The sequence below is a fragment of the Sciurus vulgaris genome, assembly GCF_902686455.1.
Source record: "Sciurus vulgaris genome assembly, chromosome: 8".
In the NCBI taxonomy this organism is placed as follows: domain Eukaryota; kingdom Metazoa; phylum Chordata; class Mammalia; order Rodentia; family Sciuridae; genus Sciurus; species Sciurus vulgaris.
Window position 1 is genome coordinate 27,353,742 of NC_136468.1, and position 21,111 is coordinate 27,374,852.

At 35.8% G+C, this 21,111-nt stretch overlaps 1 protein-coding gene across 4 annotated transcripts in view; it reads left to right on the plus strand.

The window, feature by feature from the left end:
• GRM8 (glutamate metabotropic receptor 8) overlaps positions 1-19,187 on the plus strand; it is a 777,053-nt gene extending 757,866 nt beyond the window's left edge. For 3 of the 4 annotated variants that reach the window (XM_079152225.1, XM_079152223.1, XM_079152224.1), the window contains exons 10-11: positions 12,516-12,762; positions 18,838-19,187. In XM_079152225.1, the coding sequence (XP_079008351.1) occupies positions 12,516-12,762; positions 18,838-18,887 (297 nt within the window). In that variant the 3' untranslated portion in view covers positions 18,888-19,187. Of the gene's footprint in view, positions 1-12,515; positions 12,818-18,837 lie in introns of all 4 variants that reach the window. The other variant, XM_079152226.1, reaches the window with a different exon arrangement.
• The last annotated feature ends 1,924 nt before the right edge of the window (positions 19,188-21,111 follow it).

Consider the following 21,111-nt stretch of genomic DNA (forward strand, 5'->3'; position numbering starts at 1 on the left):
GTTAAATCTAAATTGTTGATTGTGTTATTGAGATCTATGGTTTCTTTATTCAATTTTTGTTTGGAAGATCTATGCAGTGGTGAGAGAGGTGTGTTAAAATTGCCTAGTATTATTGTGTTGTGGTCTATTTGATTTCTGGAATTGAGAAGGATTTGTTTGACATACATGGATGAGCCAATGTTTGGGGCATAGATATTTATGATTCTTATGTCTTCTGATTTATGCTTCCCTTCAGCAGTATGTAATGTCCTACTTTATCTCTTCTGACTAGTTTTGGCTTGAAGTCCACATTATCTGAAATGAGGATGGATATTCCAGCTTTTTTGCTGTGTCCATGTGCATGGTATGTTTTTTCCCCATCCTTTCACCTTTAGTCTGTGGGTATCTCTTTCTATGAGATGAGTCTCTTGCAGGCAGCATATTGTTGGATTTTTCTTTTTAATCCAATCTGCCAGTCTATGTCTTTTGATTGATGAGTTCAGGCCATTAACATTCAGGGTTATTATTGTGATATGATTTGTATTCCCAGTCATTTGACTCATTTTTGTTTTTTGACATGATTTGGTTTCTCCTTTATTTGGCTATTCCTTTAGGCTACTTCCTCCTGTTGCTGATTTGCATCGTTATTTTTCATCTCTTCCTCATGGAATATTTTGCTGAAAATGTTCTGTAATGCCAGCTTTCTTTTTGTAAATTCTTTTAGCTTTTATCATGGAAGAATTTTATTTTGTCGTCAAATCTGAAAGTAAGTTTTGTTGGGTATAAGATTCTTGGTTAGCATCCATTTTCTTTCAGGGCTTGGTAAATGTCGTTCCAGGCCTTTCTAGCTTTTAAGGTCTGGATTGAAAAATCTGCTGATATTCTTATTGGTTTCCCCCTGAATGTAATTTGATTCTTTTCTTTCACAGCCTTTAAAATTCTATCTTTATTTTGTATGTCAGTTATTTTCATAATAATGTGCCTTGGTGTGGGTCAGTTGTAATTTTGTATATTTGGAGTCTTATAAGCCTCTTGTACCTGGTTTTCCATTTCATTCTTCAGATTTGGGAAATTTTCTAATATTATTTCATTGAATAGATTGTTCATTCTTTTGGTTTGTTTCTCTAAGCTTTCCTCAATCCCAAGAATTCTTAAATTTGGCCTTTTCATGATATTCCATAGTTCTTGTCGATTCTATTCATGATTTCTTACCATCTTCTCTGTTTGGTCAATTTTGTTTTCAAGATTAAATATTTTGTCTTCAATATCTGAGGTTCTGTCTTCCAGGTGTTCTATCCTATTGGTTATGCTTTCTATGGATTTTTTAACTTGGTTTATTGTTTCCTTCATTTCAAGGGTTTCTGTTTGGTTTTTTTTTTTTTCAGTATCTCTAACTCTTTATTGAAATGACCTTTTGCTTCCCGTATTTGCTCTTTTAACTGTTGATTGTTGGGATCATTTAATGCCTGCATTTGCTCTTTCATCTCATCCTTCAATGCCTGCATTTGCTCTTTCATCTCTTCGTTTGCTTCCCTGATTGTTTTAATTATGTACATTCTCAACTCCCTTTCTGACATTTCTTCTGCTGTGCTGTCATTGGGTTTTATTGATATAGTATCTAGGTTTGTTTGGGATATTTTCTTCCCTTGTTTTTTCATATTGGTGAGATATCAGTGTGACTGTGAGATATTGCAGATTTCCTCTATTGGTTTATAGTGTCCCTGTAGATTTCCAGTGTATCACCTCCTACCCTTCAGTAGCCTGAAGTCTTGGAGGAACTTGATAATGCAGTGCTTCCGACGAAATCTGCCCCTAGCCGGCTCCTGGTTCCAGGGCTGGGGGCTGGTTCTGTGTGGAAATCCTCTCACTGGGCAGGCCTGCTCCAAGAAGCTGGTTGTAGACAGGGCCTCCCGCCACCGGAGGGAGCCGGGCTGCTTGGGAAAGCCTTTCGCTGCCCTGCCCTGGTCCCAGAACCCACCTGCCGGCTGGGGCCTGCTGCTGGGTCCTGGGCCCACCGCTGGGTTCAGGGCTTGGGGTTGGCTCTGTGCAGAAAAGCCCTCACTTGGCGGGCCTGCTCCATGAAGCTGGCTGTGGATCACACCTGCCACCCGAGGGAGCAGGGCTGCTTGGGGAAGACTCTTGCTGCCCTGCCCTGCTCTGAGAAGCTGCCCCCTGTCCAGGTCTACCGCCCAGGCCAAGCTTCACCCAGTGGGAGAGACTTACCTTGGGGCTCTATGTTGGTCCGAGTCTCTCACTATCTCCCCTTCTTGAATCCTGGGTTCTGGAGCGACAGGAGATGCAGTCACCCTCTAGTCCGCCATCTTGGATCTCCCCACGAATAAAAAGTTGATGTAAAATACCAGGTCCCCTTTTCTGTAATACCGTGGACTCTTGGATCCTCAAGTCCTAGCTGTGTTGGTAATCCCAAATTTCATCTTCATGGGATGATGGAAAGGTTTTTGTGTCAGTCAGCTTTTCATTGCTGTGACCAAAATACCTGACAAGAAAGAACAGCTTAGAGGAGGGAAGATTTATTCTGTTTGAGGTTTCACAGAATGATTCAGTCACTGGCTCCAGGACAAAAACATCATGGTGGAAGGACAAGGCAGAGAAAAATTTCTCACTTCTTGGCAGCCAGGAAGGAGAGAAAGACAGGACATGTCCCAGTGACCTACTTCCTCCAGTTAGGGTCCACTTCCCAGCAGTCCATTCACTTACCAAAAGGATCATCTGCTCATGAGGACAGAGCCCTCATGATCTAGTCATTGCTGAGAGCCCGACCTGTGAACCTTGCTGCATTGGGGAACACACTTCCAACCTAGGAGCCCCTTGGGGGACATTCCTGATTCAAACCATAACATTCTGTGTACAGATTTCTATGTTCTAACTCTCATACACAGAATCAGCACAATCCCTGTGCATTACAGCAGTAGAGAATGCCTGGCTCTTATCTATGCATATGTTTTTCTCTTTCCTAGGACGTTGAACCATGTCGTGACTGTCTTAATTCTTCTCTGAGGTCATCACATAGTCTCCCTTAAAAAACAAAAACAAAAGCAACTCTTTATGTTTCTCTTAGTTATTCTTTGTCTTTTTTTGGTGCAAATGTATTATTTTTATTTTTATTGTTTTATCAACATAATATTTTTTATTAATGAATTTAAAGAGAAAAAAGTCATCAGTACAGACTGAAATAGCATTTGATAAATTTTGCCTTAATAAAATTTAGGTAAAATAGAAACAAAAGATGATTACTTAGGTATATAAAGATTATTTACAAAAAATAACAAGCAGATCTGAATAAACAAATAATATTTTACTTACAAATAATATTCAGGGGTGCCCATTGCTGCTAATATTAAACATTGCATTTTCTAGAAACTCCAAGGTCATAAAAAAAAAAAAAGAATTGGTATAATCATTGGAAGAGGTAAAACTCATTTTTTTTTTTGCTAATGCCATGATTATATAACAAGAAATTGCAGTAACTTTACTAAAACATTAATATAGTTTAATTAGGAATAGTCTTCCAGAGCCAGAATTGCAAGTCCTTTATCTATTGAGATTTTAAGTTTAATGATTAAAATAATGACTTCCTTGATATTCTTAGTACTTTTTATAGAGGCATTATTCTTTCAGAACAGTTATATATAGATAGCTTCTATGTTCTGTCTATCTATCTATCTCTATCATCTATCTATTTATTTCTATCTATCATCTATCTCTAAGGACTTCTTACATTAGCTGTATTGGATCTACCCAGGTTTTTATTTTTTTAATTGTCTTTGAAATGGTTTCACAATTCTCTTTAAGTATTTGCTAAGTCCTTGTTGTCCATTCATCTGTATTTGTGAATCCCAGTGTAGCTGCCAAGTATGCTGCCACTTCTTGTCTCTGGTGTCCGAGGACTGGAAGGGTGCCCATGCAGAAACAATGTGCTGCTGGCAATTCGTCTTCTGAGCATAGGCAGCCTTTGTCCTTTTGCTGGTCAGTCCTTTTCCTTCAGGTACTTCACTGCTCCAGCCCTGTGTAAACTTTGTGATGAACGCCTTCATTCAAAAGGTTACCTCATCCAGCTCTTTGGGCCTGTGTTTTCACCTTGACTGTCCTACCAAGTTCAACAACACACTAGTTCAACAACTTTCTTAGACAAGGTCTAAGAAAGTCAGAACTGCTCTTGGATCTACAGTGAAGTTTGTAATGAAGAAAATAGCTGATTATTAACAGTAAAACCTTTCAACTCTTAAAGTTCAAGTGCTTTGATTGATTCTCTGTTATTTTTAAGAAATTTGACATAACTCTACTAGAAGAAAAGGATGATACTGTTTTGCAGATGACTCACATCACACTAATCCTGTTTTTTTCACATCTCTCTGTATCTAGGTGGTACACAGTAACATTTGACAGTTATAGAACAATTCAGAGCCACACAAGTACCTGCCCTGAGTTACTGATGTAATTCTTTTGCGATCTAGAAAGAAGCATCTATTTCGAACAGTGATTTAGAGCCTTTTATAAAACTATCATTGAAACTATTTTCAAAATGTTACTAAATTTCTTTGAATAATGAAATCTAAATAATACATTTCTCTTAAAATTTAAATTTCAGAAAAACTTCCATCTTTAAACAATGATAAAAGTCCTCAAAATGTTTTCTTTTTCCCTTGTTTCCAGAACACACACTCTGCTTTCTTTCTCTTTCTCCGTACACACACACACACACACACACACACACACACACACACAAGTATATATATGTTATATAAAATATAATTACAAGATAAATTTCATACTTGTGATCATTTTCTCCCCCTTGCTTCTTTCTAAAGCAAATTAAACTTTTGTTTGTTTTATTTATGTAAATATTCTCATATTTTGCTACCTGTTTAAATCATAATATTTCTATTATTTTTATCCTCAGTACTCACCATGTTGCTATAAAGTGATAAAGGGCTAGAAGTTGTTAGGGAAGCATGAATCCACATAGGCAAATATGGAGAAAATTACCTGTAAAGGAGAAGTGAATTAACACTTGAAGACTAGATGTTTCATATGATTTGCATATACTCTAGTAGAAAAGGCAACATAATTGTTCAATAAATTATTTTTATTATGTTTCTGTAAAAAAATCTCATAGGGAATAATTGAGAGTTAAAGACTACATTTTGTTTAATAGTGCTATGCTTTAAAGCACTTTGTTTATAAAATTCCTTTCCATCTTTAATAAAAATAAATTAGTATTGCAAATATTAACAATCACATTTAATTTTAAATAGCCATTATAAATCTAAAATCTGTTTTTCTTTCTCAAGAAGATCTTGAACTTACTTAAAAATGTCCTTTCCTATTCTTAGAAAAGTTGCTTTTCTACTTGTTGGTTGATGCTATGTCTTTGCAGCTATTACCATCATTACCAGTAACCCGAGGTTAAGGATTCCGAGTTCATGTGTGAACCAACCCAGTGCTGAAGACATAGTCTTCATTCATAATTTTGCACTTGTAATCTTTGATTTGACCCTTCATTTTGCAAACGTGGTCAGAGTGAAAAGGGATGTAATAAGAGTCAGCAAATAGATCAGAGCAAAGTGATCTCCATCCTCACTAATGGCAACACAGTGTACATTTTCTAACCCACTGATGGGTCTTCAACACTAAGATTTCCCCAACAGAAGAAACACAATACTCAGGTCAGTGATTCTTTGTAGAGCAACTGTGATTCTAAAAATGGGATGACCCAGAGTTTCCCACAAACATAAAGGATCTTTCTTTATGAATAAATATTTTGTCTGTACTTATCTGTGTAGTCTTATGAATGAGGCTGAAATTGTTGAAGCTGGCTTTGAGAAGGTAGAATTTTATGGCAAGAAGAATGAAGGGAGATGTATAAAGAAGAGGATTGAGGTTAAATGACAATGATAGTCATCGCTTATTGATTACTGTGGGCCAGGTTCTGTGACAACGTTTTATGTAGGTTGCCTCATTACATACTTTGAGTCAGGGCTGTGGAAGCTTAAAAACAGTGTGAGTGTATTACCCTCAGTTGCACAGTTAAGTGGGGAAGGGATCTCCCAAAGTGGAGAGCCCAAAACTCTCATTTTCCCAAAGTGGAAACCACTCACTTTTAATTAATATTGTCCACTGCTAAGTTGGGAGCAAAATGACCCATTGTTTTGAATTTACACTATAAATGAGCATCATGTTTATCTGTTCAAGGTTAATTTTCTATCCTAGCCTGGAGATTGATTTTAGAGGAAATGGGACCCCCAGCTTTGTTATGTTTTCTAGTTTTAGTCTCTCTGATTTACTGGTTCCTTCTTGGAACTACATGGGTTATTTCCCTTAAATGCCCAACTCAAGAGTAAGAACCCATACCAACTCAAAGCAAATAGAAAATTTATGTCATCCAGACAGTGTTTGAGGTACTGAATTTGGAACAATGTAAAGCACAGGTAAAAATACTTGTACTTATGGAAACTTTATTCTGGTTAAGGAAAATACATAATGTTGAAATTAAAGAAGTAAAATATGCAGACATTTGATAAAAAATATTAGATGCTAAGAGGTAAAATAAAGGTAGGAAATGCTGGTGGAGAGATGAGGGTGGTGATTTTATGGTATGTTCAGATAAGGTCTCTTGGAGAAAGAACATTCTGGTAAAGACCTGAGGGAAGTGAAAGAGCAAGTTGTTAATTATAATTAAATATAAAAGTCTGCATGATTGATCTGTTCCAGAACTAGCCAAGGGCGAATATGACTGAAAGAGGATAGAGTAAAAACCAGAGGTGTTCAGAGTACCTGTGGTCATGGTAAGGACACAGTTAATGGGAAGTCATTGCAGAGTTTTGAGAGTAAGAGTGACCTAACCTGATTTATGAATAATGGGATTATTCCAGCTTCTTATTAGTATTAATCAGCTGGAAGAGAGCAAAGGCAGAAGAAATCCCCAGAAAACAATAGTGATAATTCAATGAGAGATGACCACAGCTCAAACAGTGTAAACATCTGAGGAAATAATGGAAAATGACCTGTCTGAGCGGATTTTGAAAATAAAATCAATAGGATTTGGTCATAGATAGGGTGGGGGTTTGGAAGAGGACTTGAGAACAGTTTCAAAGGTCCCAAGTAGTAGGAAGGTGGAATTAACAACATGGAAGTGATCACTGGAGAAGGGAGTTTAACGGTGAAGGTGGGAATCAGAGCTTGTTTATGCTTGTTAATTTTTAGATGCTGTCAGACATCCGCTAGCAATGGAATTTCCTGAGAGAAGCCTGGAACCCTAGGGCATATAAATGATTTTTTTTAAAAGGACCAACTATATAATTTGTGTGGCCTAGTGAAAAATGAAAATGTAGGCCGCTCCATTCAGAAATTATTTAAAATTTCAAAACACTGACAACACAGCATAAATACAGAATAGGGCTTTTCTGAGTATAGGACCCTATTCACAGTGCTCACCCAAGAAGCTTGTCCTTGGGGGTGGTTGGAGAGAGAGAGAGAGAGAGAGAGAGAGAGAGAGAGAGAGAGAGAGAGAGAGAGAGAGAGAGAGAGAGAGAGAGGAAGTGAACATGATTCATGGAGATGGATACGGGTTGATGGATAAATGAGAGGGAGGATGGTTGGACAGATGTCCAAGTACTGAGATCTGGGTATTTCAACGTGTACATGTTCAAAGATATATGAAGAGTATCTTAGACTTGACTGAAAGGGAGAAGCCAGGAAGGAATTTTAACTAAACAAAACAGAAACAATAGAAAAGACTTGGCATGGATTTGTTGATAGATCTTTAATGTCCAGTTCAGTCAGAAGAGTTGAGTGGTTACCTCTATTTTTGCTGCTGCTCACTTTCCACAGCTCATTTGGCTTGTAGCACAATGGGTTCACGTGGGGCTTAACCACCCACAAGGCATAACCAGAGTGTTTCTGTTAATTTTGGCACAAAAATTAGAGTCGATTCTAATAATAAATGAGATTTTGAAATTTACTGGCAAACTGTTGCTAAAAAAGTAGAAGAATATCCATTTTTCTATGCAGGTGTCACTTTGGCAAACAGAGGAGGAAACAGATAACAAAGACAGAGCAAGTCAAGCTGTGTTAATGTAGCTTTTTAACTGCTCGGGCTGTGTGCAAAGCAGCCAAATAGAACCTGACTGACGGTAGTAAAGAAGTGAGAGTAAACCATCTGGAGCAAGGCAGAAATGCTCTGGAATAAGTAATGAATGTGTTTACCACATGGCACAAAGCTGCTGTGTGTCTCAAGATTCATAATAGGCTCCTGTAGCTACTAAGGGGTTGACATTGTACCAGGTAAGATATCAGAGTCTATGGAGCTTTGTGTTCATGTGGCTGGTTGAAAGTAAAAGACTGACCTTTATCCTGGAGAAATAGCATCTCTTCCCTCCTTGCTCTTCTGGGAGCCTTTAATGAGTTCAGGTCTTGACCCATATTCAGTACACCCTGGATGTGTGCAAATGACCCGTTTATGAAATGAACAGGGAGCTGTAATAGGTCCCAGAAAAGATGTCAGGTTCGTATGCTCCATTGTGCCAACTCCTCTCTGTCTTATCTAAAGATTTTTTAAATCTGCTTTGGTGCACCTTACTGCTTCAGAATGTCCGTGGGGCATGAAAGCAGAAGAAACGACAAGCCCCAGTGGATGTGATAGAAAAGGCATTCCTCTTTCCTCTGCGTATGCCTATTTTGGAGTAATAGGGGCAGGAGGAGGCACATAAAGAAGAATGGAACAGAGAAGTTTCCATCATCAGTGTCTCTCGATGCATTTATGTGAATTAGAAGAGTTGGTGTAGTCTCCTCTGCATCTGCTGGCCTGAGACTCTTAGAGAGCTGTTGTAACATTCTAGGAATAGAGCCTAGACTGAATATGGCCTTGACATCAGCATAGGGAGTAGGCATTTGGACGACATTTTATTCTGCTTTGAAGTGAGATTTAAAAAGCCTTTCCTTGACATCAGAAGTTAGAAATCAGCCATCAGCTCTACAATAAACAAACCTGTCTGGTTTGGATCATTGACTAATGGGTCCCTCTTTTGACCTATACACCAAGAATGATGCTTTGTTAGTGTGTTTTCAGATTCAAAGTGAAAGGGTAAGTACTTCATTGAGCTACTATTTTGTTCTTACAAGACATAAAGATTATAAACATTATAAAGATTCTGTCATTCTACCCCGTAACTCCTCTATGAGTAAAGCATTACCCTTCCTCATTTTTAGATAATGAATTAAAGGCCAGAGAGGAAAATAAGATCACAGATTTGTCCAATTACCAGGGAAGCTTTATTAGAGTTTGAATTGTACCTTGGTTGGTTGGCTTAGACTTTTATCACCTGCAAGACAACTCAAGAGTTTATCTGTAAACTTCTTTATCTTTAAAAAATTTGTTAGGGATGGTGCTGGGATTTAGACAGGCAAGTCTGTTGGAATATGCTACTTCCCTTCTTGAATCAAGTAATTAGAATTTTTTATAAGGTATGAAGTTTTCTGGGAGTTATTTTGTAATCAGTGCTCATTTTGAACATTTTTATATGATCCCTCTATTCTTCTTTAATATGGGAGGCCATCAGAATCCTATCATTCTTGCTGGGTAGGATTAAGTTTGTCTAGAATGACAGTGGGTGGCACTTTTATTGTGTCATTAGTTTTGATGTTGTTGCTTTCATTGAGGTTTACAACATATGTGAGTTTTTCATTTCATTAAGTATTTAAAGATAAAATTCAAAACTTCACTCTGTTCATGGTCCAAGGCCATGTGACAAATGCTAGGACACCATAACATTTTGGAGTTTAGGGTATGATTTTATATGGATGACTATCTTGTATACAATTCACCTTAAATGTTTTCAGATCCACAATTAAGATCAGCATTTTGGTGTAATTTGTAAGTATGGTGTTGAATGGAGAACTTGGTACAGTTAGCATTGTACTGCTTAATTCTCATGTCTATGTTTATTGCTTTTTTCACTCAGTTGGCTTGCCAAAAAAGTAGACTGCAGTAATGCATTTAATGAGTGAGCTAGCATTCCGAAATCTTTTTTGTTCCTAATTCTTAGCAAGATTAAATTTACCATATATTCCCAAAATTTTTCTAAATAGGGAATACTAATAGGGAATATTAATTTTTGATGGTATGGAAAAATCTATAAGACTTCATAAAGGCATTTATGCTCCATTTGAACTAGTGCTATATATTTTTAGCAAGACTAACCAATTAAGACGTAAAAGATCCAGTATGAGTTTCCCCATCATTTCATGGCTGTTTCATCTCTAGATTTTGATTGTTGTTTGTTTTTAGGTTAAATTGATGTGGCAGGTCTGATGAGACAAAACTGAGGCTTCCCCATTCAAGGGGCATTGGGATATTTATGTGTGTGGATTCAACACTTTCCTTACCTTCATGTCCTCCCTCTGCATAGATTTTTACAGCAATGCTGCCTTGAAGTTCAAAGATTAACCAGCACAGGAGAAGCTTAGGAGCGCTAATTTTAATAGGTTGCTTGCTAGTAGACAGCAAACCTTAGGGAGATCATTGTGGTTTAAAGGGACACACCTGTATTCCATATGACCTTCTTGATTGACCCCACTTTAACATGGAATTTCACTTATTGGCAGATAGCATGAGATGTCATAATGTAGTAATTTTCCACTTTGCTGAGGGATGTATCTGAATCAGGTCTCTGCTGGGGCTGGTGTTTGTGAGCCTAGCCTAGAGTCTGGAATTTATACCTTATCACTTTGTTTCTTCCTCAAAATGTCATTAACTCTCTATGGTAATCATTACTGGTGTCCATATGACAAAGTGGGACAGTATAGGAAGTGTATACTCTATAATTTTTGTATATCAAGGGACCCTTAGAGATTTTCATATACCTAAAATTAGTGAGAAATTTCTTAGTAATTACTTGTTCTAGAATCTTGTATAGTTTCTTGGGGATATGTAAGAAAAAAAATAAGGCTACCTGTGCTAAAGAATTTTATATTTTGATTATATATTTCATATAAACAAATAGTCATAAAGTTACACATTAGCAGGTGTTCCATTATTTTTCATGTAATGCATTGTGCTTAGGAATAAAATAAAATATTATAATTGAGATACAATTTGTCATGGAGTACTTCCTGGAGGAGGTGAACTTTGAAACAAACCAATCAGAAGCACCTTGTGGTAAGGTATTCCCATCCTCAGAATCAGAACATTGGTGGTAGATAATTGATGAGCAAACTCAGAAATCTGCAGAGTATAATTTCACAGACAAGGATAGTCTTTTTACTGTTGCCTGAATTTTTCCTCATAGGTTAGATAGTTTTGACCTCAAGGCTACATTTGTTAAGAGAAACTGTCTTCTCTAGGAAAAGGAAACACTAATGTTGATTCAGATAGCTATCCTTAGGGGTAAATTTTTTAAATACTTTATTAAAAAGGACAAAGTTAGGTTGGCTTTTGAAGATGGCCAGATGAAAATTGGCCACTTTTCATTTTTTAAGGTTTTATTCAAGTGAGTGAATCTATTAATGAGGATTGTAGATATGAGAAAAGTGGGTCTTTTTCATAACTTTGGACCTGGTTTCTCTGTTGACTCAGTATGCTGACTTACTTGGGGTAATTACATTTTGAGCTCAGGACATGAAAAATGAAAGCAGAATAAAGATTTCTGTTTTGGTTTTTAAAGATTTAAATCTTGTCATGTTTCTTTCTTTCCATACCATAGAGAAAAATCCAAAGAAGTGATTTTAATCTTGTTTCAGCTTCTTAACCTCTAGGTTATAGAAATTTAAAAAAAAATGTTTTTTCAGAGACTTCTTGTGAGCATGAGAGCAGTTTCAGTGTGAATGGGCACAGGGAGAGAATTTTTCAAACACTGGAACCAGGACCCTATCCCAAGTACATATCAAATCTTGGAGGAAGAAGGTCTTATATACTTTGTAAAAACGCCTGCATTTATTTTGATATGATGTGATCATTGAGAAATCTCTGGAGAGTTCTTCTGAGGGACTGTTAAAATATCACACCTTTATGACTTGACTGTGATATATCAGGTTTGCTGCTTGGAATTAAGTAATGATGTAAAAATGAAACATTGGCATTTTTAAAGCAGTGGTGTACAGTGATGATATTCTAGAATTCTCCACTGCCTGTCTCTATATTCACTCTACAGAATTTACCCTTTGGGGTAAGTATTGTTACAAGAATGGTGTGCCTCCTGAAGAAAATTGTGACATAAGGTGTTAGTGTTTTTTCAGACTGATTTTGTCCCTTATGTAGTTTATTTATGATCTTGAAAGGAAGCAAAGTTCCAGCGTCTTAGTTGTTGGTCTATTTGTTTTAAGGAATTGGGCTTAACAAGCATACTTAACCACATACTTGCAGGTTGGGATATAGTTATGCAATTTCAAGAAGGAGTTTCTAGAGCACCTTTAACAGAGAAGCTGGAGTAATTTTTAGAAAATGGTATGCTATTTGCTTTATCTCCTCTTAGTCAGACTTAACTACAGTGATTCTCTCTCTTTTTTTTTTCTCCCCTCAGATGTACATCCAGACAACAACACTTACTGTTTCCATGAGCTTAAGTGCTTCTGTGTCTCTGGGGATGCTCTATATGCCCAAGGTTTATATTATAATTTTTCATCCAGAGCAGAATGTTCAAAAACGCAAGAGGAGCTTCAAGGCCGTGGTGACGGCTGCCACCATGCAAAGCAAACTGATCCAAAAAGGAAATGACAGACCAAATGGCGAGGTGAAAAGCGAACTCTGTGAGAGTCTTGAAACCAACAGTAAGTCATCTGTAGACTTTCAGATGGTCAAGAGCGGGAGCACACCTTGATAGATGTACGTTGAATATTCTTCTACTAGTCTTGGGGGCTCTGCTACATGGTTCTGGGGGCATGGAGGTACCCACACAACATGAGACCACCACAGCGGTCAGAACCATTTGAAAACTGAATGATTGCCAGCAGAGTGGCTGTCACCAGAGTGCAAACATGCCTGCAGAATCTCTTCTGTAAAGCATGGCACTCAGGTGTTTTCTTTTGAAGAGTTACAGAGCTTGGTGTTTGGAACTGTCTTCCATTTATAAGATGATCTTTTGACATTTAGGAATATTTTCCCAGTTTTTGTTAGTTCAATATTGACTATTCTTTACAGTTTTGAAGCAGCGTGCTCCTGCAGAACTTCCACAAATAAATAATTTCATCCGGGTCCTTTGGGACATGAGAAAACAAGTTAGTCAATGTGTTTAATTAAGTCGGGTTAATACTTGTTTCCCCCAAGTGAAGAAGAGTCTTTTGGCGTCCCTCAATTTCCTTTCTTGGGTAGGTTTTGATAATTAGAGCTCTTCTCTGAAAGTTGCATGGCAATTAAAAATGAATCCTTTCTACTACCACCACTTCTTCTCCTTTCCTTACCTACCTTCTATTTATCTGTGGTCCACCTCAGAAGGTGCACATGACGACTACACTGATTTCCAGGCTGATCCAGTAGGATTTAACTGATCTATGAAAATCTGTCTTGATATCTATGGAAGAGTAGCGAATATATTGAAGATCTGTATTGCAAAAAGTTGGGTATTAAAAATTATAAACTTTATATTACTAGTTTCTATAGATATCCTCCCCCCTCAAAAAAAAAAAAAAAAAAAAAAAAAAAAAAAAAGGAAGGCTAAGGTCTTCACATTAGAGTGACCTCCTGTCTTTTGAGAATACAACATCAGTATTTGATATGCAAAAATACTGTGTTCCTCTCAGATTCCTCTCAGATTGTTTCAGCAGGCTGTATCCCCCACACACTGTACTTTTGACACTAATTATAGAAGACTAAGAGTTGGTTTTATTTGGTTAATTACTCCAGCAATTCATGATCTTCACTGGTTTCCTTCTCTTGTACTAAGATTTGCAGGTGAGTATTGCTCACTCCAATGTCCCATACATAAAACTAGCATCAGATTATTAGCATGGCTTAATTAAACTCATTGACCTGGAATTATTGGCCAGATTGGCTCTAGGAAGATTATCTATGGATCACTAATACCAAATTTAATCACTTTTAGAGAAAAGAAAACTTACAAGAATTCCACAAATACTCCCCCTGTAGTCCCCTTTCTGTCAACATGCAACCTTGTGAAACTGGAGAGAAGGCACAATAAGGATGGATTTTAGTGACAAATTGTTATAATCATCTCTCATTAGAGTTAGGCAATTTGCTAATAATGGGCTTCTTTTGGCTCTTAGCAAAAATGTATTATAACTACTATTATGACTACTATTAAAGGCATCAGAGTAGAATGCTTGTGATTTGAGGGCAGAATTTTATCTGCTTTTCTACCTTGAAAGCAGCAGTGTAGGAAGTTAAAACCTGCTGTAGGATGCCAATAAACTGCTGTTGGCAAAGATACACTCAAACACTGGTACTTCTCAGTGTGACTTGCCAGAGTCCATTGTACCTGTATTTTAGTAACAACCCAGAGACTGATGCAGCATGGTTTTAAATAGGTACCATCAAACTTCCAGTGAAATAAATACCAATCATCCCAGATTCACCTCTGGAAAATGATGGAGAAAAAAAACTGAAACCCTTTAAAGAATAAATAGATTGCCTAAAAAGAAAAATAAGTCTCCAAAATGTCCTGTTTTCTTTGTGTTATTTTCTCTTTACATTGAAATGGAAATTACACAGCCTGCAATCATTTCTCTATTTTCTCTAAAATAAATGTGAAAGATTCCAAACATGAGTTTGGAGGGTAAGCCAATAATGTTCTGGAGTAGTCAGAGGCTTTTGGAAGATGAAAGCAAGTGGAAAAGATGAATCAAGATAGAGTCAGTGACTGCCTGGACAAAGGTAAATCGTACTTTGGAGATTTTAGCACAGTCATCTTTTACAGGAGTGGATTAGGTTGAAATAAATTAGGTCCAGTTAAAGTGATAATAGTTTGAGCATTCAGGAGATATAATGTGTGAAACTTTCATGTCTTCCCACAATCCCACCCTAGGTCATCACGGTCTGTCTTTGTGTGCTTACATGACCATTCTATGATTAAACGGTAGATTTGTGTGTTTTGAAACCAAGCTTATAATTCAGTAAATGGGAATCCAAGTGAGAAACCTGGCATGGGTGTCATGGGCTCCTTGGGTCCCATTTACCTTTAGTCCATGCATCAATGATTTACTTTAGGGAGAAGTCTTCTGAATTTCAAACCCACTGAAAAGTATTCATGTGATTAACAACTTGCATGTAATATTTTTCTTCTAAAAATATGTTCTGTCTTTAGAAGTATAATTGAATATTAGAAAAACCTTTGCCATTGGATTATGGGTAACAAGCACCTCACCTCCTCACATTTAAAACACCTTCTCTCAAAATGAGTAGAGTCTGTTCTCAATGATCTAGTGGAACCATATCCATGTTGTTGCATTCTCATACTTTCTGCTGCCAGACTTCTATTAATTCATCAATATTACAGTGAAATTACAATGACATATGAGAAAGCCAGGCTCAGTGGCACATACCTGTAATCCTGGTGGCTCAGGAGGCTGAAGAAGGAGGATGGCAAGTTCAAAGGCAGCCTCAGCAATTTAGCTGAGACTCTGTCTCTAAATAAAATATTTTAAAAAGGGCTGGGGGATGTGGCTCAGTGGTTAGGCAACCTTGGGTTCAATCCTCAGTACCAAAAAAAAAAAAAAAAAAAAAAAAAAAGCGTGGGGGGGCATTAGTAAGCTATAATACAACCAGAGAATAAATACAAAGGTATTGTTGCTGCCTTAAAGCTATATATTGTTCTGCATTTAATAGGAAATAGTATCTTGGAATACAATAACTATTGTTTTAGCAGCCTTTTTTCTTTTTTAAATATGTGGAAGATTTTGATAATTATGGTTACTATTCCATTGTTGGCTCTCTTTCTTTCTGACCAAATAGTTGTGTTTTTATTCATATACAAAATGCTTTTCTTTCATGGCCACAGAGTCATATGAGCCCTCAGGTTTCAAAAATTCATCTTAAATGTGACTTGTTAATGTCAGAAATTCTGGTCACATGTTCAAGGTTTAAGTTTTCAAAATTCATGGAATAAATATTAGTAATATGAAACTAGAAAGAAAACCAATTTTCATATACTACACTTCAAATAAAAAGGGCATGTTGTTTCAGAACAGGGTGAGAGGGGAGTTAGAAACAAAGTTGGTAAATATGAATTTTGCCAATTGTACCCAATTAACCAATACTCTATGAGGTATTCCTTAAGCTGTGTTCATGAATAAGTTATGAAAACAACTGCCACAGGAGGTAGATGTTGCTTCCTCTAGTTTTTTAACACATTGTGGTACACACAATGAAAGTTAATCATTGCTGTACTCAGAAACTGATTTTCACACATGCATGTCCATTGCCACTATAAAAAGCCTCCTTATTTGTTCATCTGTACATCTTTCATCCAGTTTGCTTTCTAAAACATCTGAAATAAAGATTTATGCAGGATATTTGCCAATCACAGTTGGTCCCTTGTCGTTGCTTTCATGTTGACTAAATTTTGTTTTCAGAACTTAATTATTTTTAGAGCCAGTGGAAAAATTAACACCAATTTCCTGAGTATTATAATCTCACGTCTCAATAGAATTATACCATGTTTCTTTCAGGGAATAAATTTTGATATTTCAAAAAATAAAATTGAATCAATGATTTGCTACAGACCTTTAAAGGAGAATGATCCTTAAAGATGGTCTGATCCACATCACCATATTTTGCATGACATCTTCAGATATCATCCTTTTCAAAGTCTTTTTGGTTCTTGTTCCTCTGCTTTAATCATGATGTTTCCTTTCTGTCTTCTACAAACTGGATAATTATGTGTCCTTTTTTTTTCAGATATTGTTGATAACATATTGAATAGTAGAGAAGATGGGAGACACTTTTAATGGTCATTTTTCTAATTTATGATAATTGTTCTCCACTTTGTCTACAGAGGTTATATGAAAGTCCTTCAAAAACAAAGTTCAAGTACAGATTTTATTTACTTAGAAGAAATTAGAAGAAATTTAGAAGCATATGAGAGCATTATATAAATTAAAAATTTCAAAAGTCAGCCACCATAAAAATCATTTTGCTTCATTTCACACCAAACAAGTCTAATATATCCTACCTTTTAGGCAAGTTGAGTAGAAAAGTAGGACTCCACACTGGTCCTTGTAGACATCATCTGTTCCCCCATTGATAACCATTTTCTTGTGTGCTCACAAACACAATGCTTTATTCACTCATTTTGTAGATGATAACATAAAATCAGGTTCAAGTCTACTTTATTTCTACAGAGCCACAATAACAATGTAGAAGCACGAGCTGTGTAGATAATTATGGCTGTTTTTGTTGTATAGCTTACAATATTCACTGACAAGAATCAGTTAAAACATCTGTGGTTTGCACTTCCTTGGACTCTCTGTGTTAATTTCAGTGGCTATAGACATTGTAGGACCTTGATGTCTGTAAGAACTTGTCAGGTCAATCACTGGTGCTAAAATGAGTAGTGATTGTCAATTCTTTTAGAGAAGTAGCTATGTGATTTCTAGTCTTATACATTGTTCAGGAACCAAATTATTTTCTAAAAGTTCATTTCCTCCTGAACTGGATTTATATATTGAAATACATATGTGTTTCACTTTTTTATATGATTGTTCACTCCCAAATTTCACTGAAAAAATAAGACATCATTTTGAGTTTTAGGATTGAGACTTATTTCATTCTATCTTTCAAAAATGCAAAAGAATTTTTGTGTATAGATTTATATTCACTGGTGGTTTAAACATGAGTACAAATCTGATATAGGATATTATGTTCTCTATATCTCATAGTCTTACAATAATGAGTTTTACTTCGCAGCAAATCAGTAATAGAATAATGAAATATTAGTGTCCTTCTTTGAGTCTTCTTTTATTTTCTAAACATCTCTATTTGTATCCTTTGAATAAAACAAAAATAAACCAAAACTGTATACTGCCAAAGCACATACTTACTTCAATATTTACAAATACTGTATGTACTTGATATTTTACCATGTTTGCCTTTAGAGTCTAAATTGTTGTTTATTTTTAAATGCAAGATATATTCATGGTCAAGGAACAACCAGTTACTCTTTGTGTGTGTGTGTGTGTGTGTGTGTGTGTGTATTAAAACAAAGCAATTTATCTGTGCTTTATAAGTTTTAAAGAACTGAATTTGTATTTGTTAAAATCAAAAAGTAGGAAAGATGTTCTTTACAAATAATTTTGATTGTATATGTGTTCAAAGAAAGTAGTTTGGTAAAAGGCTTTTTCTCTAACATTTTGTAATGTACTGTATTGGTGTTCAATAGGAATGAGCTTCTGTCATTTGCTAAAAGAAGGAATAGTGGGGAACAGAATATGTTGGGACTTTCATAACAGGTTACTCTCATTTAACCTTTTCTTGGTCATCAGATCAGACCCAAGACTCTTTGGTGTAGAGTATAAAAACTTTTTAAGAAAATTTTGTAAGACAGATAAATTATCTGTTCTTTTAATTTACATACATGTAAATCTTTGTTAGTCAAAATGTACATTTAAATATAATTTCACCTAAATGTTAAAAATTAACATCTTTACATTTTTATTTTTCTGCTAACTCTCCAGGTTAGCAGAAATGAAACTAGTGGCTTTTACAAATTAAAATTTCTGCTTGCCTTTTTATCTCTATGATCATTGAATTCCTACTGGGAGGTTTAAAAATAATGAGTAATATATTTTAAAAACTGAATAGCACAAAGTCATCATCACAGTTTTGTGTTTAAAAATTATATCAATAAAATAATTATTACTATACTATTAATTTGTCCTAATTTATCTCAACAGCTTCCTCCACCAAGACAACATATATCAGCTACAGCAATCATTCAATCTGAAACAGGGAAATGACAATCTGAGGAAATATGGTATGTGATCTTAAACAATGAACATGAGACCACAAAAACTCACTCCTGGAGATCTCCGTAGACTACAATCAATCAAATCAATAGTCAGTCTTGTAAGGAACAAAAATTAGTCATGAGCCAAAAGTATCAATTATGGGACCTGAAGAAATCCTGTTTTATAAAACACAACCAATGAGTGTCAAACTAAAGTATTGCTTCCTCATGAGCAGTTTAAAAAAAAATCAAAAAAAGGAAAACTAATGTTAGCTTGTGAAAAAAAAAAAAATGCTGTTGAAATAAACCATGTCTGATGTTATTCTTGTAAGTATTTTTCTGTGATTGTGAGAACTCCCGTTCCTGTCCCTCATTGTTCAACTTGTATAAGATGAGTCTGTTTCTTGTAATGGCTGACCGGATTGAAGCCCTGGGTTGTGCTAAAAATAAATGCAATGATTGACGCATGCAATTTTTTATACAAATAATTTATTTCTAATAATAAAGGAATGTTTTGCAAATGTTGAGAGTTGTTTCGTTCCAGTTTTAAAGCTAGGGAAAGCTCTTCTTTTCAGTTGGCACTTCTGTTGGTATTTAGGCCCTTCCTGGTGTCCAAGGAATTGCCATTTTTTGAAGGATGTGTTTTTGTACATTTGTGTATATATGGGGAAAATTGTCTTTTATTCCTAGATGAAAGGGCATTGCTTGTGTAAGATTTTGTGAATATTTCCAGATTTCTGTGATAGCGTTTCATAGTAGCTTCTTCTTTTATGAAGAATCAGGTAATAGCTTGAGGTAAATTGCTTCAAGTTATTATAATTAACAAATGATGAGTTAAACTTTCCTTCAGAGAATGTAATAGGAAAAATCACCATGTAGAAGTATATCAAAGCATCACTGAAATCCTCCATTACATTTCTAATTCAAAGCTTCTGCACAGTGAAGTACTTCCCTTGTATGTGGTGTTAACCTTTTCTCACCTGGGCTTGATAGTTGCTGAAATCAGTGAAGTAATGGGCCTTACCCAGGGAATTTTCTGAAGCACAGAATTAGCATATTTATTCCCTTGGCATCACTAAAGAAACCACAGTTCGCATAACATGTCAATGCTTTCTTATTTTCCAAATGAAAACATTCATTGGTTCATAGAACAGTATCATTAAAGAGAGAGAAAACAGGGAGCCTTTCTCATACTAATAAACCCTGCCAGGATGGATAAAAGAAGCCTGTTAACGGCTCTCAAGTCTGTTACCATTTTTGTCATGGGCTCCTCTATTCCATACAATCCCAGTCATCCATCAAATCAATGGGTCTCTACAATCATTTTGTTAGTAAATGTTCTCTCTGCTGAGTTAGCTTGGATGGCTCATTGCACTCCTTATAGATATAAAGAGCTGTCTGTGCTCTGTAGCTTCCTCGCAGATATTAACAGTCACTTTATTTAATAGAGATGGTTGAAGTAGCATAGTGCAGGTACCTTCCACATGTAATCACATGTCCTAGATACCTAGGAAGACACACTGCAATGGGTAGAAGGAAATGAGTATTTATTGACATTTTGTCAAGCTTCTCCTAATAGAATTTGTTCTTTGTAGATAATATTTAAATCAAAGAGTAAGGGTGTCATTTTCAAGTCCTCAGATAACCTGAATTACTGATCATACAATCCTGTAATCAGAATCCTAAACCCACTTCTAGGTGTGCCTTCCTAAAAAAGACCAAGACTAAGCAAAATAAACTTGTAATTGCATATTTAGTTTATTGTACCATGTAGTTCAGTACCAATAGCCATAGCAAGAAGCAATTACAATTGTAATTTTAATCTTTAAATTGACTGTTTTCTTCTTATTAGAGATTATCCGTGGCTTTTTTGACTTGAGTTTAATTAAGTATCCACATGTTTAGTATAAAAATGCTTGAATTTTACAAATCTTGCATTTCATTCTGAAAGTAAAACTCAAGTATATTTTCATGTATTAATTGACTCTAATCAGGGTAAGTGGCTGTGACAGGGTGAATTTGGCTCTCAGGCAAAATGTGGGTTATTATTAATATTATAACTTTTTAAAAAATTTTAAGGGTTTAGGAAAAAGAATAAATACGGAGCATGATTTATGACATTTCAAGCTCATTCTTCCTATTACAAAATTACCAATGGGTTGCTTTCCTAAATATTTTTTTTTATAAATAATTGAACTTTGGTCTTATACAAAATCTTATA